This window comes from Mandrillus leucophaeus, unplaced genomic scaffold (genome assembly GCF_000951045.1).
Source record: "Mandrillus leucophaeus isolate KB7577 unplaced genomic scaffold, Mleu.le_1.0 Scaffold857, whole genome shotgun sequence".
Classification (NCBI taxonomy): domain Eukaryota; kingdom Metazoa; phylum Chordata; class Mammalia; order Primates; family Cercopithecidae; genus Mandrillus; species Mandrillus leucophaeus.
The window spans coordinates 202,274-220,143 of record NW_012109330.1 but is presented as its reverse complement, the minus strand read 5'-3'; the positions used below and the strand labels follow the sequence as shown (position 1 = coordinate 220,143).

Genomic DNA, 17,870 nt, shown 5'->3' with positions numbered 1-17,870 from the left:
TACAGGCATGAGCCACCGCGCCCGGCCAATAATTTTTAAATCGCTAACATACAAATGTCTTTTGTTGATTAAAAAAAAAAAAATCAAAACGATACCTAGCTGGACAGGATTAAAAATCAGCAGCTTACATTCTATCGCCCTTTTGTCGGTACTGACGGTATGTTAACCGTGAGACTTAGAACCTTGTTTCACAGCCCTAATCGTGCCTCATGAGAGTCTTTTACATTCTGGGTATTCTGGTATGGAAGAGGAGAAAATCCGGCGCAATCCAGGAAAATAGGGAAGGATAAACCTGGAGCCCGTGCGTTCAGGCGCGCCCGGCTAGGTTTTCCGACGGCCGCGGTGTCTCGGTGGGGACCGGTCCCGGAGGCTTCGGCAAGGACCCGGAGCCCCCCCGCCGCAGAACTAACCACGGAAGCCGCAGGTCCCTTTAAGGTGCCGGGCAAGCGGAGAAAGGGAGCAGAGGGGGCGGGAGGAGGGTTCGGGAGCGCACGCCACGTGACTCGGCGGCCAAGTTCGCTGCGAGTTTGACAGAAGTTTGAATCGGACTCGGGGGCTTTCTGCTGCCGGCCGGGCACCGCGGCGGCCACAGCCTCGGAGAGCACGAACAGCAGCGCCCCTGCGACCCAGCCAGCCAGTCAGCCTGGACTCCGGCCCACCGACGGCCGCTCGCGCTCCGGCCCCGCTCGCCTGCTCTGCCCCCGACCCGCAGCTCCCCGCTCCCCCGCAGTGTCCACCGCCTCCCGGCCAGGGAGCCAAGCCCCCACGCCGCGCCCTGCGCCCGCCGCGCCAGCATGTCCTCGACCGAGAGCGCCGGCCGCACGGCTACGGCTGACAAGTCGCCGCGCCAGCAGGTAGTCCCTGCGCGCCTCGGACTCTCTCACCCGCCCCTCTCCACCTAGATGTCGGGCTGGACCCTTATCCCACCCCTGGACCGCGTGTGAGTGGGGCAAGGGGACCAGCGCCTTCCCAGGGCTCCCCACCGCCCTGATCCCCCGGCCGGCTGTGTCTCCGCAGGTGGACCGCCTGCTCGTGGGGCTGCGCTGGCGGCGGCTGGAGGAGCCGCTGGGCTTCATCAAAGTTCTCCAGTGGGTGAGTCGCTGCCCCGGCCCCGGGCTATTTCGGGAGCCTGGGCTGTGACGCTGACCCGAAGCAATGGAGCCAGGGTGGGGGCTGGGGAGGTGCTGCGGCCCGGCCACGGCGGAAGGGTGGGGGGCGGCGACAGGTGGGCGGGGGAGGGGCGGGCTGGGGCTGCTTCTCCGGACTTGGTGGCAGGAGGGTGAAGAGCGAGGCATGCGGAGTCCCGGATTCGGTCCTTCTATGTGCAAGGAGCCTTTGCCCAGGGCGCTCACATTTCACCCGGGCGAGAGGACCCGGGTGTAACCTTTCCAGAACTCTGATCCTGCACATACCACTCCTTGGTGACGGGAGGAGGGAGAAGGACGAGGGGGACGAGGTCCGCTCTTCACCAAGAGGGAAGCCGTGGAGGGCAAAGGAGGGAAGGAAGCAGGCGATGGAAACCATCCTGCCCCCAAAACCACCAGGGACTGGGTGATCCTGCAGGTACTGGGCTCAAGGGACAGGCTCTGGGCTCGCCGTTCCCTGTTGAATTCGCTGGAGTAATCTGAGTTCCTGTAAATAAGTGAGGGAGTGGATGAATGAATGAACGGAGCTTATGGCTCTATGATTAAACAAAAGAAAAAAATAAGACAGAATTAAAAATCACAGCATGGCTAAAATGTGGCATGTAGAATAAGATGGAACACTGATCTGAGAAGCTGGGGCCCTGGGATCCAGACCTAGACCGGCCTTTTCCAGCTATGTCACCTTGGGCAATTCATTTCTCTGGACTTCAATTTCCAACACTAGTCAGATGTTGATCAGAACCTTCCTAGGGTCTCCTTATGCTCTAAATAGGTTGGTGTGCTAGAATATGGCCCTATGTTAGACTTACTCTGTGACCTTGAAAAAGTCACTTGCTCAGGTCCTCAGTTTCCCCTGTTATAGTCTAGTGGAAATACTATCTTGCTTCACTAGGCCAGTGCCCAAGGCCTCCTGGGTATAAATTAGGAATGTGGACAGGTGCAGTCACTTTCTCAAATCATAAAGACTTGTAGGGGGCATTTAGTGCACTATTGCAGAAGAGATTTTAAGTTAGACAATCCACATACCAAATGGTGTGTGAATAACTTAATTAATGTGCTCTCAGTACAGAATTCAGCTAGGGAATAAGTTACCATTAATACTGAGGAGGATTGAGTTCTATAGGGCTTTGGAGACAAGAATTAGCACTGTGACACCAATTCTTAAATCATGGTTTGCATGAGAATAATCAAATCTGGAACCCAGGGGCAAGAGTGCACTTGGGATTATCGGGCCAGCCTGGGAGCTCCCAAGTGCAAACTCTGGGACCTGGTGGGGACTTTCCACCTTTCTTACTGCCGCAAGAGTGGTTGGACCAATTGCTGATTGAGCTCTTTTGCCTTTGGCCCCTTCCCTGTTCTGATCCACCACTCAAGTGCCAGAGGGAGCCATTTAAGAATGGTATTAAGGCGCTGAGAGATTGGCATCCAGAACTGGAAGAACCATTATAAGCAATCCAGAGGAGTGGAACCTGAAATGTAAGAGAACAATTTTACCATTCAATTAGGCAAATGGATCCAACAGAATTTGAGACAGACTGTCAAAGGATAAGGGAGACAATGAGGGAGACCATGGACTCCTTTCCCTTGGAGGGATTCTGAAAAGTTTCCTTCTTCAATCCTGCCATCCTTCCCTTCACCCAGCACCCCAAATACCCACAACATTTCTGTAAAGGCTGTACAAAGCAAAGCCTAGGGAAACGATCCAGTCTTGAGGTCAGCATTAACGCCCTAGGAATTGAGATCTGATAGACTTTTATGATCTTCAAGTACTTAGAAAGGGAGTTGTGCAAAACAGAGACCCTTTTCTCTCAGAATGCTAAAGCCTGGGCCCTGAGCTAGACTCTGAATTCCGACTTCATTCACAGGGTAGCATCACAAAGAAACGTGCTTTGCTTTTATTGCCATCCCAGGTAGCCTGAATTCAGGGCGCCAGTTTCACTTGCTTTGAAGCTCTGCAGATGAGGTAACATAAAAAGTACACAGGCACTAGCACCAGAAATGACAGTGGAAATGTCATTTGAGTTTTTCACTTATTTCCTGTTTGGAGGGATCAAGTGCTCCTGAGTGGAGAAGGAAAAAAGAAAACACAAAGCTTGCAGTTATTGTAATGGTAATTGAGAATTTTGGTGTCATTATTACCAAAAAACAGAGACTTTACTGGAATCTTTGTGAAAAGAAAGTAATGTTATTCTTTTATTTGTTAGGAGCTTATCTTAGAGTGTTTTTTTTCAATTGAGAAATCGATTAATCTCACCTCAATTCCAATTCTGGAGTCTCACTAAGTCTATACTAAGCTAGCAAAAATAACCTGGACATAGACCAATTATTGGAGAACTCATTTTTTTAAAAAAAGAAAAGGACATCAAATCATGGGAGTTCAAGATAAAAAAGAAAAGGAAATAAGTATCTTATTTTTTTTTTTCTTTTAAAGAAAAAGACATACTTAGGGAGGTTGAGGTGGGACGATTGCTTGAGCCCAGGAGTTTGACACAAGCCTGGGCAATAAGGGGAGATCTCATTTCTACAAAAAAATAAAATCAGCTGGGTGTGATGACACATGTTTGTGGTCCCAGCTCCTTGGGAGGCTGAGGCTGGAGGATCATTGAGCCCAGGAGGTAGAGGCTGCAGTGAGCTGTGCACTCCAGCCTGGATGACAGAACTAGACCTTGTCTCAAAAAAAAAAAAAAAGAAAGAAAGGAAAGAAAGAAAAAGAAAGAAAGAGAGAAAAGGAAAGAAAGAAAAAGAAAAGAAAAGAAAAGAAAGAGAATGAGACAGATTTTTGAGGTCAGATAGGCTTTGGTTTAAATTGAGTCTCCTCTGCCTTCTTGCTTTCTAGCTCTGGAACCTGGAGTAAGTAAATACCAAATCTTTTTTTTTTTTTTTTAGACAGGCTCTAAGGTAGAGACTAAGATAGAGACTGGCTCTGTCACCGAGGCTGGAGTGCAGTGGTAAGAACACATCTCACTGCAGTCTCAACTTTCCAAGCTCAGGCAATCCTCCCACCTCAGCCTCTCAAGTATCTGGAACCAAAGGCACATGCCACCATGCCCAGCTAAGTTGTAAAACATTTTTGTAAAAATCGGGTCTCACTATGCTGCTTCACCTGGCTTTGAGTTCCTGGGCTCAGGCCATATTCCCACCTCGGCCTCCAAAAGTGCTGAGATTACAGACATGAGCCACCTCACCTAAACAAAACAAAACAAAAAACAATGAGATAAGTGTGGGAGTAGGACCTGAGGAGAGAATTTGTCTTCCTTGTGCTGTGAGCTAACTGGTGATGTTAGTGTCCTCAGGACTGTCACAGGATTATCACCAGTGAGCACGTCAGTACCAAAGGGGAGCCTCATCCTTAAACTGGAAAGGTTATTCTGACATCGTGGCAAAAGAGATGCAGAAGGAGGAGGCGGAGGGCAGAAAATGACCAGCGCTGTCCCAGCAATGGAGGTACAAGAGGAGAAAGGCTGGTTGGCACCAGAATGCTAGAATTCCCCCTTGTCTCAGGGCCTCTACTTCTCCTTGGCTGCTCTTTATAACCAGTTTGCTCATCTCAGGGCCTTGTGCTTGGTGACAGGGGTGGTTTCAGTTCTTTCCCTCTCTTCTCTGTGTCTCAGTCACTTGGCACAGTTAGGGAAGAAAGCAAACCTGAAGTGGAAAGATGGAGGATTAGGAGACATGGAGGGGATTGGGAGAAGGTGTCTTTCGGAGCTTCTGCACCCCAAGGCACAGAGCTACTCTTTCCCTCCTTGTAATCCTCAACACACATGGTAGAGATCTCTTCTTTAGCCTTAACAACTCTGGGATGCAGTGTTTGTTTTTATTATTTTTGTTTGTTTGTTTTAATATGACACTCCTTTCTTGATGTGAATTCTCAAGAGCAGGATCTAGGTCTTATTCGTCTTCGCATCTTCAGCACCTGGCACAAGGTAGATGCTCAATCAGTGTTGAGTTAAGGAGCAAATGAAATGGAAAGAGCACTGGGCAGGGAATCAGGAGATGTGAATTCTAAGCCTGGCTTTCACATCAACTAAATGTGACTTTGGGAAAGTGACTTAATCTTTTGGGGCTTCACCTCTGTGAAATAAGATGATTGGGCATGAGCATCTTTGAGGTCCCTTTTGTTCTGCTGCTCTGTGAACCTGTGATTCCCCTCAGATGTTCTCATTTTGCTCTGGTACCATCCGACTGTACAGTGTTCAGATTTAAACATATATTTTGGTAAATAAAAAATTATCATGTAAGATCCCTGACTTGAAAAGAATCAGAATACAATAAATACTGAAGTTATTGTGGGTGTATTTTGCCCTCTGAAGAATCTGAAAGCAGGATTCAGGATTGTCAGAACCTCGGGACCGTCATTGAGACACAGCAGAACTTTTGGTAATAATGGAAAACTTTTAGAATCTGTGCTCTCTGAGACAGTACCTGCTAGCCACATGAGGCTATTAGCACTTGAAATGTGCCTAGTGTGACTGAACTGAATTTTTTTTTTTTTTTTGTATTTTAGTAGAGACGGCATTTTGCCATGTTGGCCAGGCTGGTCTCGAACTCCTAACCTCAAGTGATTCACCTGCCTTGGCCTCCTAAAGTGCTGAGATTACAGGCATGAGCCCCCACACCTGGCCTGAATTTTTTTGTTGTTGTTGGATCCAGTCTCACTCTGTCACCCAGGCTGTAGTGCAGTGGCATGATCATAGCTCATTGCAGCCTTGAACCCCTGGGCTCACATGATCCACACACTTCAGCAGCTGGGACCACAGGCATGTACCACCATGCCCAACTTTTCTTTTTTTTGGTAGAGATGGGGTCTTGCTATGATACCCAGGCTGGTCTTGAACTCCTGGCCTCAAGTGATCCTCCCACCTTGCTTCCCAAAGTGTTGGGATTACAGGTATGAGACACTGCACCTGGCTTGAATTTTTAATTTAATTTAATTTTGATTAACTTAAATAATCAAGCTTGGCTAGTGGCTACTGTTCTGGATAGTGCAGCTCTAGAGTGTGAGTCCATGAGGGCAGAGATTTTGATTTTCTTTTTCTTTTTTTGAGATAGGGTCTCGCTTTATCACACAGTCTGGTGTCCAGTGGTGCGATCATGTAGCTTTGACCTCCTGGGCTCAAGAGATCTTCCCACATCAGCCTCCAGAGTAGCTGGGACCACAGATGTGCACCACCACACCTGGCTAATTTTTTTTGGCTAAATAAAAAGTTGGTTAATCTCAAACTCCTGGGCTCAAGTGATCTTCCCACCTCAGCCTCCCAGAGTGCTGGGATTACAGGCATGAACCACCATGCTTGGCCTTTTTTCTTTTTTGTTCACTACTAGATAATAGTGCCTAGAACTGTGCATAGTAGACACTGTACATGCTAGGCATAGTACATGCTCTTAAATTTTATCTTTCTGTAGATGCTCAGGAGTGCCTTTCAGGAGAGTGCTGGTGAAGAGAAGTCTCCATAACTGACCATTCACTGCCCCCAAGTTTTGAGTACCTACTGTCTCTTTATGATTTTTTTTTTTTTTTTGAAATGGGATCTTGTTCTGTTGCCCAGCCTGGAGTGCAGTGGCATGATCATAGCTCACTGCAGCCTTGAACTCTTGGGCTCAAGTGATTCCTCCACATCAGTCTCCTGAGTAGCTGGGACTATTAGCAGGCATCACCATGCCTGGCTAATTTTTTGTTTGTAGTTTCTGTAGGCCAGGGTCTTGCTATGTTGCCTATACGTTGCTGGTCTCAAATTCCTGGGCTCAAGCCATTCTCCTGCTTGGCCTCCCAAACTGCTGGGACTACAGCTGTGAGCCACCAGGCCCGGCCCCTGCTTTCTTAAGGAACTTATAAGGAGCCATTCACTGACTAACTGCCAATAGGTAAAAATATTTCCAACTGTGCTGCCCTTCCTAGAATGTGACACCCTAATCATGTCTAGTACTGGGCACCAGAAGCTAAGAGGTATAAAGAAACTTCTAAGAGGAATCAGATGCCCACAGAACTGACAAAAGGTTAGATAATTCCTACGAGGAAGAGCTAGAGAAGTTCCACTATTACAATGGTGAGGCCACTTTGAGTAAGTAAAGGGTAATGATGCAGAGGCTTTGAGCGATTCTTCTCTACCTCTGTGAAGAAGGTGGGCAGACAGGCCCCTGCTGCAGTCTCCATCATTTAATTCAGGAGAGGTTATTTAGGCATTGGAGGGAGGTTTTACTGTCTTCTTTCCCAGATATCTTTAACATGGAGACAATTCTCATTTGTCTGGAATAAACTTCCTGGAAACAGAGAGGTGCCCATTATGACCTTTGGAGAGAGGTCAATGGCTCCAGCATGGAGATCTGCAAGGCCAGGCACTGCAAGCCAGGGGCAGTGGTACTGGACACCTCCCAGGGGCAGAGCACAGCTGTTGGCAAGCCCAGCCAAGAGTACACTGACAACGTTACTCTCAGAGAGAGAGAGTTCTGGGACTGGAAAGGGCCTCTAGATTATCTACTCCAAACCCCTCCATTTAAGATGAGGAAACAGGTCGGGCACAATGGCTCACGCCTGTAATCACAGCACTTTGGGAAGCCGAGGCAGGTGGATCATGAGGTCAGGAGATCGAGACCATCCTGGCTAACATAGTGAAACTCCATCCCTACTAAAAAAATACAAAAAATTAGCTGGGCGTGGTGGCAGGCGCCTGTAGTCCCAGCTACTTGGGAGGCTGAGGCAGGAGAATGGCGTGAACCCAGGAGGTAGAGCTTGCAGTGAGCCGAGATCGCGCCACTGCACTCCAGTCTGGGCAGTGGAGCAAGACTGTCTAAAAAAAAAAAAAAAAAAAAGATGAGGAAACAGACTCAGAGAGCAGAGTGACTTATCAGAGCTCACCTGGCTAATTAGTGACAGGACCAGGTCTGGAACCTAGGTTTCCATACTCCTAGTTCAGTTCTTCTTTCACTCCATAATGCTAACAAGCATTAGCAAAATAAAATGCATATAGCTTCTATTCTAGACTCTGGATGCTGGGCTGACATATCGATCAGCTGTCTTCCAAGTGTTTAATGTCCAAGACACTGAGTCTCAAAGAAACATATAGAAAGTGAACAATTAAGAGAATAAGCTCATTGCTTAACAAGAACGTGATATTGGGTACAAGTCAAAGGTAAGTGCACAGGAAACCTAGTCTGAGCAGATGATGTGGAGGACAAGACATTTCAATTTCTCACCTTCTTTTCTTTTCTTTTTTTTGGAGTGGGGGGCAGGGGGAAGAAGGTCTCACTCAGTCGCCCAGGCTGGAGTGCAGTGGCACGATCTCGGCTTGCCCCGATCTCCACTTCCCGCGTTCAAGTGATTCTCCTGCCTCAGCCGCCCAAGTAGCTGGGATTACAGGCATGCGACACTCTACCGCCAGGCTGATTTTTGTATTTATAGTAGATACGGGGTTTCACCATGTTGGCCAGGCTGGTCTCAAACTCCTGACCTCAAATGATTCACCCGCCTCAGCCTCCCATAGTGCTGGGATTACAGGTGTAAGCCACCGCACCTGGCTTCTCACCTCCTTTTCTAACCAAAGTGTGTTTCCCAGAAAGAAATTGGAAAATCATAGGACGAGGAAATTTTATTTCCCTCGAGAGAGAAGGTGTAGTAAAATGTGAGGAAAGGTAGAGAAGAAAACCATTCGAGTGACCTGAGGCACCTCTGGATCTTAACACTGAGAAATAGCAGCATCAACAGATGACAAAGGGAAACACCAGTGGGGAAACGGTGGAGACTGATAAGGCAAGTGGAGGGTACTTTTCTCTGGGCTTGAGCCAAGATTGTCACATTGGCCCAGCCAGCGCTATTGCTAGAAGGCCATGTGCCTTTTGGGGAAGAGGAATTAGGCTGTCAGTACTATGGGACAGCAGTATGGCCCATCTGGGGTGGCTTGGTAGAAGCCGGCCCCTCCAGCTATACCTCCACCAAGGCAGGAAGCCACTGGAAGTTAGCAACTAGGAAACAAGATTAGATGACTAGTTCAAAGGAGAAATGAAAAGCATTCTAGGCATGTCTGATCTAGGTTGATGCAGGGGAGTCTTTCTGAGTGTGTCTCTCCCTTGGGAAGGAAATTCAAGTCTATCTGTAAGCTAGAAGTTTCCTAAAGCCTGAATTGCAGAGGTTTTGTGTTAGTCATCTTAAGGAGGCTACCTATGGTCCCCAACTCATGCCCAATGGAGAGATCTGGCAACTGTCCATTTCCTGCCTCTTCACCTCCCTCGCAGACACCATTCAGTCAACATTATTCATTTGGCTATTTGGTCCAGCAGCCTGAGGCTGGAAGACAAATGGAAGCCATGGGTTTCTGCCTAGGCAGTACTTGATTAAAGGGTATCCTCACTGTCCCCCACTCCCGCACTTAATGTCGGCATCTGTGGGGAGTCGCAGCTAGTTGTTGACTTTGGCCAGTTGAGGCCTTCTGACTCTCAAAGAGGTTTCACTCTCTCTCTCAGCTCTTTGCTATTTTTGCCTTCGGGTCCTGTGGCTCCTACAGTGGGGAGACAGGAGCAATGGTTCGCTGCAACAACGAAGCCAAGGACGTGAGCTCCATCATCGTTGCATTCGGCTATCCCTTCAGGTGAGCAAGAATTGGTTCCAACCCAGCACATTGTCTCTCACTTGGTTGGCAGGACCTGCTTGGTCTCTTCCTCCTCCAGAAACCTAAAAACCATTCGTTGTGTGCCACTCCAGATTCAAATAGAATGATAAGACTTAGATCCTTTCTGCTCTTTAGCAATTTCAGACACACTGACCAGAGCAAAACGTAAGGGAAACACAGATTGATCACTGTTATAATAATGTTCCAGTCCATGGACAACCCATGGCAGGTCACACCAGCTCATACAGAAAGAGCCACTGCAGTTTGGGATGGAGGCTTACAGGAACCTTGTCAAGGTGGACAGGTCTCTCTGACCCTCAGCAGCCTCCTCTCTGCCTTGAAAGTAGGGAAGCTTATTAGTACTTACATCCTAAAGAGTTGATGTGGGATCCTCAGCCAGTACCACCAGGATACAAGTGGGCACACCTTGACAGGGAGGTAGAAGTGAACTCTTCTCTGGGTATTTGGGAGCTAAGGAAGTAGGGGGAGCTCAAATGTCCAGAGGAGAATGGGAATGGGGCTCACCTTTTCAGAAATTTCTAGTATCAGCACCCAAGTTATATTAACTGTCTCATATATAATTGGCTGTGTTTTTCTCTTTAATTTGTCCACTGCCTCATTGGAAAGCCCAATAAAGCCCGAAAATGGGTGATTCCAATCTTATCTTGGCCACTCTGGGCCTGCACTTTCCAGAGGCAGAGTGAAGCTGATCTGCCTAGTGGTTTGGCTACCAGAAATAGAAGAACTACATACATTGCAGTTGTGACCTAAAGGGCCCTGGAGACACTTGGGAATACATGGTCACCATGTCTGGGCAGGGTAGATGAGTGGGATGGGGGGCAGCTGAGAGGAAGGTAGAGTTTTACTGGAAATTTTGGGGAAGTTCTCATTTTGACTGCAAGGTTCCTTCCAGAAACTTTCCTCCCTACATGACCCCTTTGTTGGCTCTGTAAGAGTTCCCTGCTGAGAACTAGCACAGGACTACTTCTGGGCCAGGGAGAGAGAGGATTGCTTGAGCTCAGGATGGCCTCCCTTGCCACCTGCAGGTTGCACCGGATCCAATACGAGATGCCCCTCTGTGATGAAGAGTCCAGCTTCAAGACCATGCACCTCATGGGGGACTTCTCTGCACCCGCAGAGTTCTTCGTGACCCTTGGCATCTTTTCCTTCTTCTATACTATGGCTGCCTTAGTTATCTACCTGCGCTTCCACAACCTCTACACAGAGAACAAACGCTTCCCGCTGGTGGTGAGTCAGCACAGGCCAGAAGGAATGGGGTGGAGAAACTGAGATGTTTGTGAGGGGGCTGAGGTCAGAACTGGAGCAGAGGACAAACATAGCGGCTTCCACCCCCATGGTGGAACCTCTGCCTCCATCAACCTCCCGTTGCTTGCTCCTGTTCACAGGAGGCACAATAGCACCATACACAAGCAGGCTCTGGAGTTAAGACTGCCTGGGTTCAGATCCCAGCATGGTCCCTTACTTGCTGTGTGATCTTGGACAAGTTAAATAACCTCTCTAAATTACAGTTTCCTTAACTATAAAATGGGGATAAAATAATAACTGCCTCATAGTTTTGTGTGTGTGTATGTGAAAAAATGAGAATGCATGTATTTAGTACATAGTTAGTCTCAATAAGCATTAGTGATTATTAATATTATTCCTCTTTACTCTCTTCCTATCCCAGGGCATGCAAGGTGGAAGGGGTGCCTTAAGGGACCCCATTTGCCTCCTGCGGTCTACCACTTGTAGCTGAGCAATGGTGATCAAAGGAAAAGCTGGGAGGGAAGAGTGGGGAGTTTAGGCTCCACTTGGGATGAGTGGGTTTTGAGGTGAGGCTGACCAACAGATGCCTTGGTACACTGTAGCTAGATCTTAGATGTGAGGGCATTAGCAGGGGCAGCCTGAGTGGCAGGACTCCTTTGGGGGCAGTGAACAGATACCTCAGGACCACCTGGGTTCTAGGTGTTGGGTAGGATGGGAAGAGGCAGCTGTCCTGGTACCCGGGGATTGCCAGCATCATGGCAAGAGGAAAAGAAGCAAGGGAATAATGAGGGCTTTCTGAGTGTATTTCCTATCCCTCTGCTCCTCCCAGGACTTCTGTGTGACTGTCTCCTTCACCTTCTTCTGGCTGGTAGCTGCAGCTGCCTGGGGCAAGGGCCTGACTGATGTCAAGGGGGCCACACGACCATCCAGCCTGACAGCAGCCATGTCCGTGTGCCATGGAGAGGAAGCAGTGTGCAGTGCCGGGGCCACGCCCTCCATGGGCCTGGCCAACATCTCTGTGGTGAGACCTGTGGCCACTGCGGGAAGCAGCACCAGCCCTGCTGCCCAGGCCTGTCCCAGCTAGCAGGTCCTGAAAGGAAAGAGAGGGTGTCCAAGAGCTGGTGTCCCCTGCATCTGGAGCTGGTGCCCTCACTGTGCTTCATGCTGGCTGCTCGCTCCTGGCTGACCCTGAGAGGACATTTTGGGATGAGGGGAACCCGAGAGCCACTTAGCCTTCTGTTCTTTCCTCCTTCCGCACTCTGCCTCCATCCAATTCCCTTCTCGTGTCCCCACTTCTAGGCATACTCTCTGTGATGTCTCCCCTCCTCCTGCCTGTTCTACACAATGTGTGTGAGCACATAAAGGGGAGCCTGGGGCTGTGGCTGAGCTTGAAGCTGGGAGGAGACCCAGCATGAGTGGGAAGGGGCTTACTGTCACTCAGCCCTCAGCCTGGAAAGGGGCTTTGGAGCAGTGGTGGATCAGCTGGATGCATATAGATTTGGCCATCCCAGTTGTTAGAATGTTGAAATATGTCCATATCCATTGGTAAAGAGCTGAGGTCTTGAGCTTCTCAAATGCTGCCCGTCATCCCAGCCACCTCAGCCTTGCTCTGAAAATGACTTGTTCCCACAGCTGAAATGTTTAATGGCTGGCAGACCAGGAACACACTTCTGGAACTTGCTGGAACCCTGCTGAAGGTTCCCCCCACCCAAATTTTGTTGTAAAAATGTTCACAGATACAACAAATTTGAAAAAATTTTACAGTGAACACCCACACACTCACCACCTAGACTGTGCCATTAACTTTTTACTAGACTTGCTTTATCACATATTTATTCACTTCTTCATCCATCAATCCATCTTGTTTTTAGTGCATTTCAAAGATTTGAGACATCAGTACACTTCCCTCTAAGTGCTTCCTGCTGTGAGGTTTTAAAAATATTTTGAATAACTATTTGAATATAGCCCTGGCTGGGTGCCTGATCATAGGGAAGGAGCACCTTGGACAGCTCCTGCCACACCTACCTGGCAGAAGGTGCTCCAAACAGGGCCTCACGTGTGCTGCGGGAGGCACCACAGGGCTGACGCTTGGCTCCTTGCTACGCTTTGCACAATGCTCCTCTAAAGGGCCAGATTCTGCTAGTGACCAAGCTACATCTTGGGTGCATGCTGTGGACAGAATTAGACACTTTCACCTGGGATTCCCTAAACAGGTGATGGGCCTGAGCCCTGCCTCTATACCAAGCTCTCTGTCTTAATTTAGTCTTTTTGGCCCTCTGTGCTTCTTCCCTGCACAACCCCCCACCCCACTGCAATAGGAACTCCCCCTCCCTGTTCCCACAATGACCCCCTGACTATTCTCACAAATTCCCTTGATGTCTTTGCAGCTCTTCGGCTTTATCAACTTCTTCCTGTGGGCCGGGAACTGTTGGTTTGTGTTCAAGGAGACCCCGTGGCATGGACAGGGCCAGGGCCAGGGCCAGGACCAGGACCAGGGCCAGGGTCCCAGCCAGGAGAGCGCAGCTGAGCAGGGAGCAGTGGAGAAACAGTAAGCAGCCCCCGACCTGGCTACTCCCGAACTGGACAGCACCTCTTCAACCAGCTCCGGCTTCCAGGACCTTTCTCTTCCTCCTCCTCCAATTCCCCTCCCCCATCATTCTGGTCTTTGAGCTTTGAGACGATCGGCAGGCATCAGCTGTTGGAAACCTGGGCAGCCCTCCCAGTGGCTTCCTATCCTCCTCCTTGCTGGAGCCATGAATGGCAGGAGCTCAGTGCTTCTTGTCCAGTGCCTGGACCCAGGCATCTTACTTCGGGTGTTACTTGTACCCTTACAGTCTCTGAGAACCAGCTTCTGCTGCAGGTGAGGGTTGGGGGCAGGAAACCAGTGCCCTAAGACTGGTTCCTAGCAGCCACCTTTCTGTCAACCTGTCCAGCTTCAACAATGTTAGGGGGAAGGGAAATCAGCTGGTAGCCTTCCCTTCTGGTCCCTTGTGTGGAAGCCCCAACAGTGGTTTGATGACCCCTCCTCAGTGGCTGCCATCTAGTCCCTGTGTCTGATGTCCAGTCAGTCCACAACTCAGTGTGCCTTCCACTGTCTTCTCTGGCCTCTGCCTGCCCACAGAGTCCACCACGTGTGAACCAGAGAGGTCCACCAGCCTAGAAAACAGCCCTTCAGAGGGTCCTGATGAGGCCTGGACTCAGCTGGGAGCAGGATAAATTTCAACTGAGTTGCAGATTCAAGAAAGTAAAGCCAGTAAACTTGCCGGCAGAATCAACTTCTTCTATCTCCTCAATCCTCCCACCCACCAGGCTGGGGCACTTTCCACCAACACTCTAAACTCTGCTTTAGAAATGCCCTGTCTTCTTCCCTGTCCACCTTCTTGGTCTCACACTTGGGACTCAAAAATGTGGAGTCTAGGACCTGCCCCCTAATTCCCTTACTTCTCTGTCCATCTCCCTTCCCCAGCCTTGTGCATCTGAGGCATTTGAGATCCTTTTTGAAGTCTGTCCAGCCCTTCCTTTTATTCCTGTGGGGCCAGATAAGGGCTTAGGAAGGGCCAAAGGACCATCATGAGGCTAAGTTGCCCCAGAGCCCCAGGATGGATGGGCCCATTTTTTCCTTATTCCCTGCTCAGTTTTCCCCCTGCTCCTTCTCTAGTCCTTCTTTCATATTTCTCCTTCTCATCTTGAAAACAGGATGTTCCCACTCCCCTTGCCCTCCCATTTCTCCCCTGTGTCCTTATTTCTCCGTCTCTATCCCCTCCCAAGTCCAGGGCAGGCCGATGCTATTGGTGCTTCTTCACTTTGGGACCCAGTTCCATATTTGTCTTTAGTGTATATCCTCTTCCTGATACCTCCTTCAGTCCCTCTCTGGGCCCCAAGGCTGAGAATCAGTGCTAACTGGGTAAGGATCACTTGCTTTCCACTCAGCTCAATCTGCCCTGGCCATAGGGCTTCCCAGGGAAGGAAGAAGAGGGAAGAACCCAACCACTTTCCAGTCCAGTGCCAATTGGCCCACCAAGCATCCCAAAGGTGACTGTGCCCTGTGCCAATCTCTCCTCAGGACTGAGTCAACCCCCTTCAACCTCCTCCCTCTCTAAACACCATCCATAGTAACATGTGCATTACTGGGGTACCTAGGAGTCAGGACTTTTGACTTCAGGCCAGTCATTTTCTCCTGATGGGGAAAAGGTAAGATTTACATCCCCAAAGGCTCGAGTCCCTCAGTGAAAGAATTAGTTTTTGTTTGTTTGTTTAAGATTTTGGGGAAGAGATCTGAGGAGGAAAGAAAGGAGATGGGGTGAGAGGGTTTCTAAGTCGGAAACTCTCTCCGTCATGAGCTGTCCCCAGGTTACTCAAGGACAAGGGGGGACAGTTTTGCCTACAGCTCCAGAGACACCGAGAACAAAGGGGCGACCTTCATTTTTCTTCAAGCTGGCCTCTGTGGGGGTCTGTGAGCAGCTTCTACTGGATCTTTGTTTGGATTCTGTGTCTGTATTTATAATTTATTTGAAATGTGCTGGGTAGTGTTCTCATTTGGGGGCTGAAGTTAGCAACTGGGCCTTCAGCTAGGGAAAGCAGTTGCGGGCGGGGGGTGGGGGGAGATTATATTCACTCCTGCCAAGGACTCCCAGCCCAGAACTCTCTTTAGAGCAAGGAAGACTCGTTCTCTTCTCAGGGGGCTCTCTTGTTCTCTGTCAGGAGAGCCTTGATTTAGGCTATGGCCTCACTCTCCATGGCCACCCTAAGAGGAAAGGCTACTTCACCTCATTACCTCCGGAGGGCTGGGCGGGGCCAAGTGCCTCATCGGACTCATGTTCTCTCCAACCAGAGCTGGCATCGCTGCTTTGCAAAGTGGGGCCTGAGGTAGAAGAAGGTGTCTGGTTTCTCCAGCTGCTGTAGGAGGCTAATGGGCAGGGCACTTGCCCTTTGTCCCACTAGATTCTAACCCAGCGCCAGGGTGCCCACCTAGGACCTTTCCTGGACATGAGTTTCCATCACTCTCACGGCCATCAGTCTCCTACTTCTGGGATTGCAGATCAGGGGTGGGGGGAGAATGTTGCATGTTGTTTTCCGGTGCTTGTTATTATACATTTGAATAAACAGTGCTGCAAGTACTTGCCATGAAGGATCTGAGACTGGAGTCCTTCTGGGGATTTATTTTTTCTTCCTCTCCCTTGCTTTAAGTTCTTGGTCAAATATCAGGACTTTCACCAAGGTGCTTTCCACTCTGTACCCCAAGCAACAAAGTCATACTCTGTTGCTTGGGGTGCAGAGAGGAGAGCAGTTATTTCTAGCAGGCTCTCGTCTAGTGACATCTCCTCTTTTGGTGGCACCCAATTAGACCAAAGTAACTGGGACTCATTAGCAATTCTGGAGCAAACTCAAAAGGTGAGAGGTAGTGGCTTCCACAAAGCTGTTTCCATTTGCTCTCCTACCATCTGTGACCCAAACACGCTTCCTGTCAGGAGTTAAGGGCCATATGCTTCGCTTTCTTAACTATCAGCTTCTTGTTGAACAAACCTGTACCTCTATCCCCCTTCAGAGAGTCACACACTACATTTACATCCCCTAGAAAAATACACTTGGGTACAACTGAACATTTAATTTTTAGCAGATTCCTGGATGCCCTAGGGATCATCTGTGGGTCTCAGGTTGAGATTCCCTGCCCTCAGAGATTATTCTTGAAGTACTTATACCTTCCCTGGATGAAAAGAAGAAAATCTAAGGTCTTGCTCCCAAACTTGTTTTTCCCTTAGCTAAAGGGTCAAGAGTAGGGGGTGAGGTGTGAGACGCTGAGGAAGAAAAAGGATTAGTATTTCTTTTTTAATGTGATGGGGGGTTGGGTGGGAAATGGAGGAGGCAGACTTTTGTCTCTTGATCGTGTGAGGGTGGGAAGAAATGTTATCAGCTGAGAAGATGAAATAAATGGATGATTAAGGTACTTTCCAGACCTTAGCAAGGAAGATGACAGCTCTGATGAGAAATCTCCCTATGCCGAGGCTTCAGAAGCAGCCCTTCCAGCAGAGAAAGTATTCATTAGAAAAAGAAGGCAAAGTGATGGATGGAGTCAGAGTCCAGCCAGGGTTTGGGAAGAGGCGGTACAGGGTATCGATCGCAGTTCTCAGGAGAAGAGAGACGGATCAGCAGAGATGCTGCAAACACCAGCCGCCTCGGGGCCACCCCAGTTCCAGGGCTGGCTCTGGCTCGGAGACAGCCTTCTGTCATCGTGACAGGTGATTTTGGTCAGCTTGGCCAGGTCCTCTCAAATCCAGACAACGCCACTCCAACCCTCTGCTCTGTATCAGGGCAGTGTGGGTTTCCCACAGAGGAGGCACGACACGGGAGCCGAGGCCCTCCCCCACACCACCCCGGTGTCCTTCAGCACATCCTACAGACTCCCTCCCCTTGCCCTTCTGATTCACAGCGCCCACCTCCCTGCACCTACCCTATTCGATCTACAGGGGAGCGGAGTCGCTTCGTGGCCGCCAGCCCGGGAAGGGGCGCCAGCCAGCTGGCGGACGCACGGCTTAGAGGGGTGTCTGGGCTGAGAGAGGTTTGGGGCTGGGGAGAGGTGCAGTGAGCTTGGGAGAGTGGACTGGTAGCACAAATAATGTGTGCATAAGGATTAGAAGAGGAGATCCTGGAGCTTTGGTCTTCTTTTTTCCCCCTGTAATTGTGCATTTCGGAGGGACTCTTGCTGCAAGCTCGGTAGGCAATAGCATCCGCTCCAAGACTACACTTCCCAGAAAGCTGTGCGGGAGGTAGAGGGGCCGGGAACAGGCAACCTGTGCTGCGCTTGCGCAAAGACTGAGCTGGAAGGCAGGTGGGGGGGAGAGGGGAGGCGTGCCCGCGACGG

The 17,870-nt window shown here is 49.6% G+C and overlaps 1 protein-coding gene across 2 annotated transcripts; it reads left to right on the top strand.

The window, feature by feature from the left end:
* The first annotated feature begins 269 nt into the window (after window positions 1-269).
* On the top strand, window positions 270-16,147 carry SYPL2 (synaptophysin-like 2). Of its 2 annotated transcripts, XM_011968709.1 has the most exons (6): window positions 270-854; window positions 1,018-1,092; window positions 9,600-9,724; window positions 10,792-10,993; window positions 11,841-12,032; window positions 13,399-16,147. In XM_011968709.1, the coding sequence occupies exons 1-6, from the start codon at window positions 795-797 to the stop codon at window positions 13,561-13,563; spliced, it is 819 nt and encodes a 272-aa protein (XP_011824099.1). In that variant the 5' UTR covers window positions 270-794; the 3' UTR covers window positions 13,564-16,147. The 2 variants fall into 2 exon arrangements, with proteins under 2 accessions (XP_011824099.1, XP_011824100.1); XM_011968710.1 differs by lacking the exon at window positions 11,841-12,032.
* The last annotated feature ends 1,723 nt before the right edge of the window (window positions 16,148-17,870 follow it).

Excerpts from the sequence above, each read along its gene's own strand:
- SYPL2 (XM_011968709.1), top strand. The coding sequence starts at position 795 with ATGTCCTCGACCGAGAGCGCCGGCCGCACGGCTACGGCTGACAAGTCG. Across the intron at positions 1,093-9,599 it reads TCATCAAAGTTCTCCAGTGG|CTCTTTGCTATTTTTGCCTT; the intron begins GTGAGTCGCTGC and ends TCTCTCTCTCAG. Across the intron at positions 12,033-13,398 it reads GCCTGGCCAACATCTCTGTG|CTCTTCGGCTTTATCAACTT; the intron begins GTGAGACCTGTG and ends ATGTCTTTGCAG.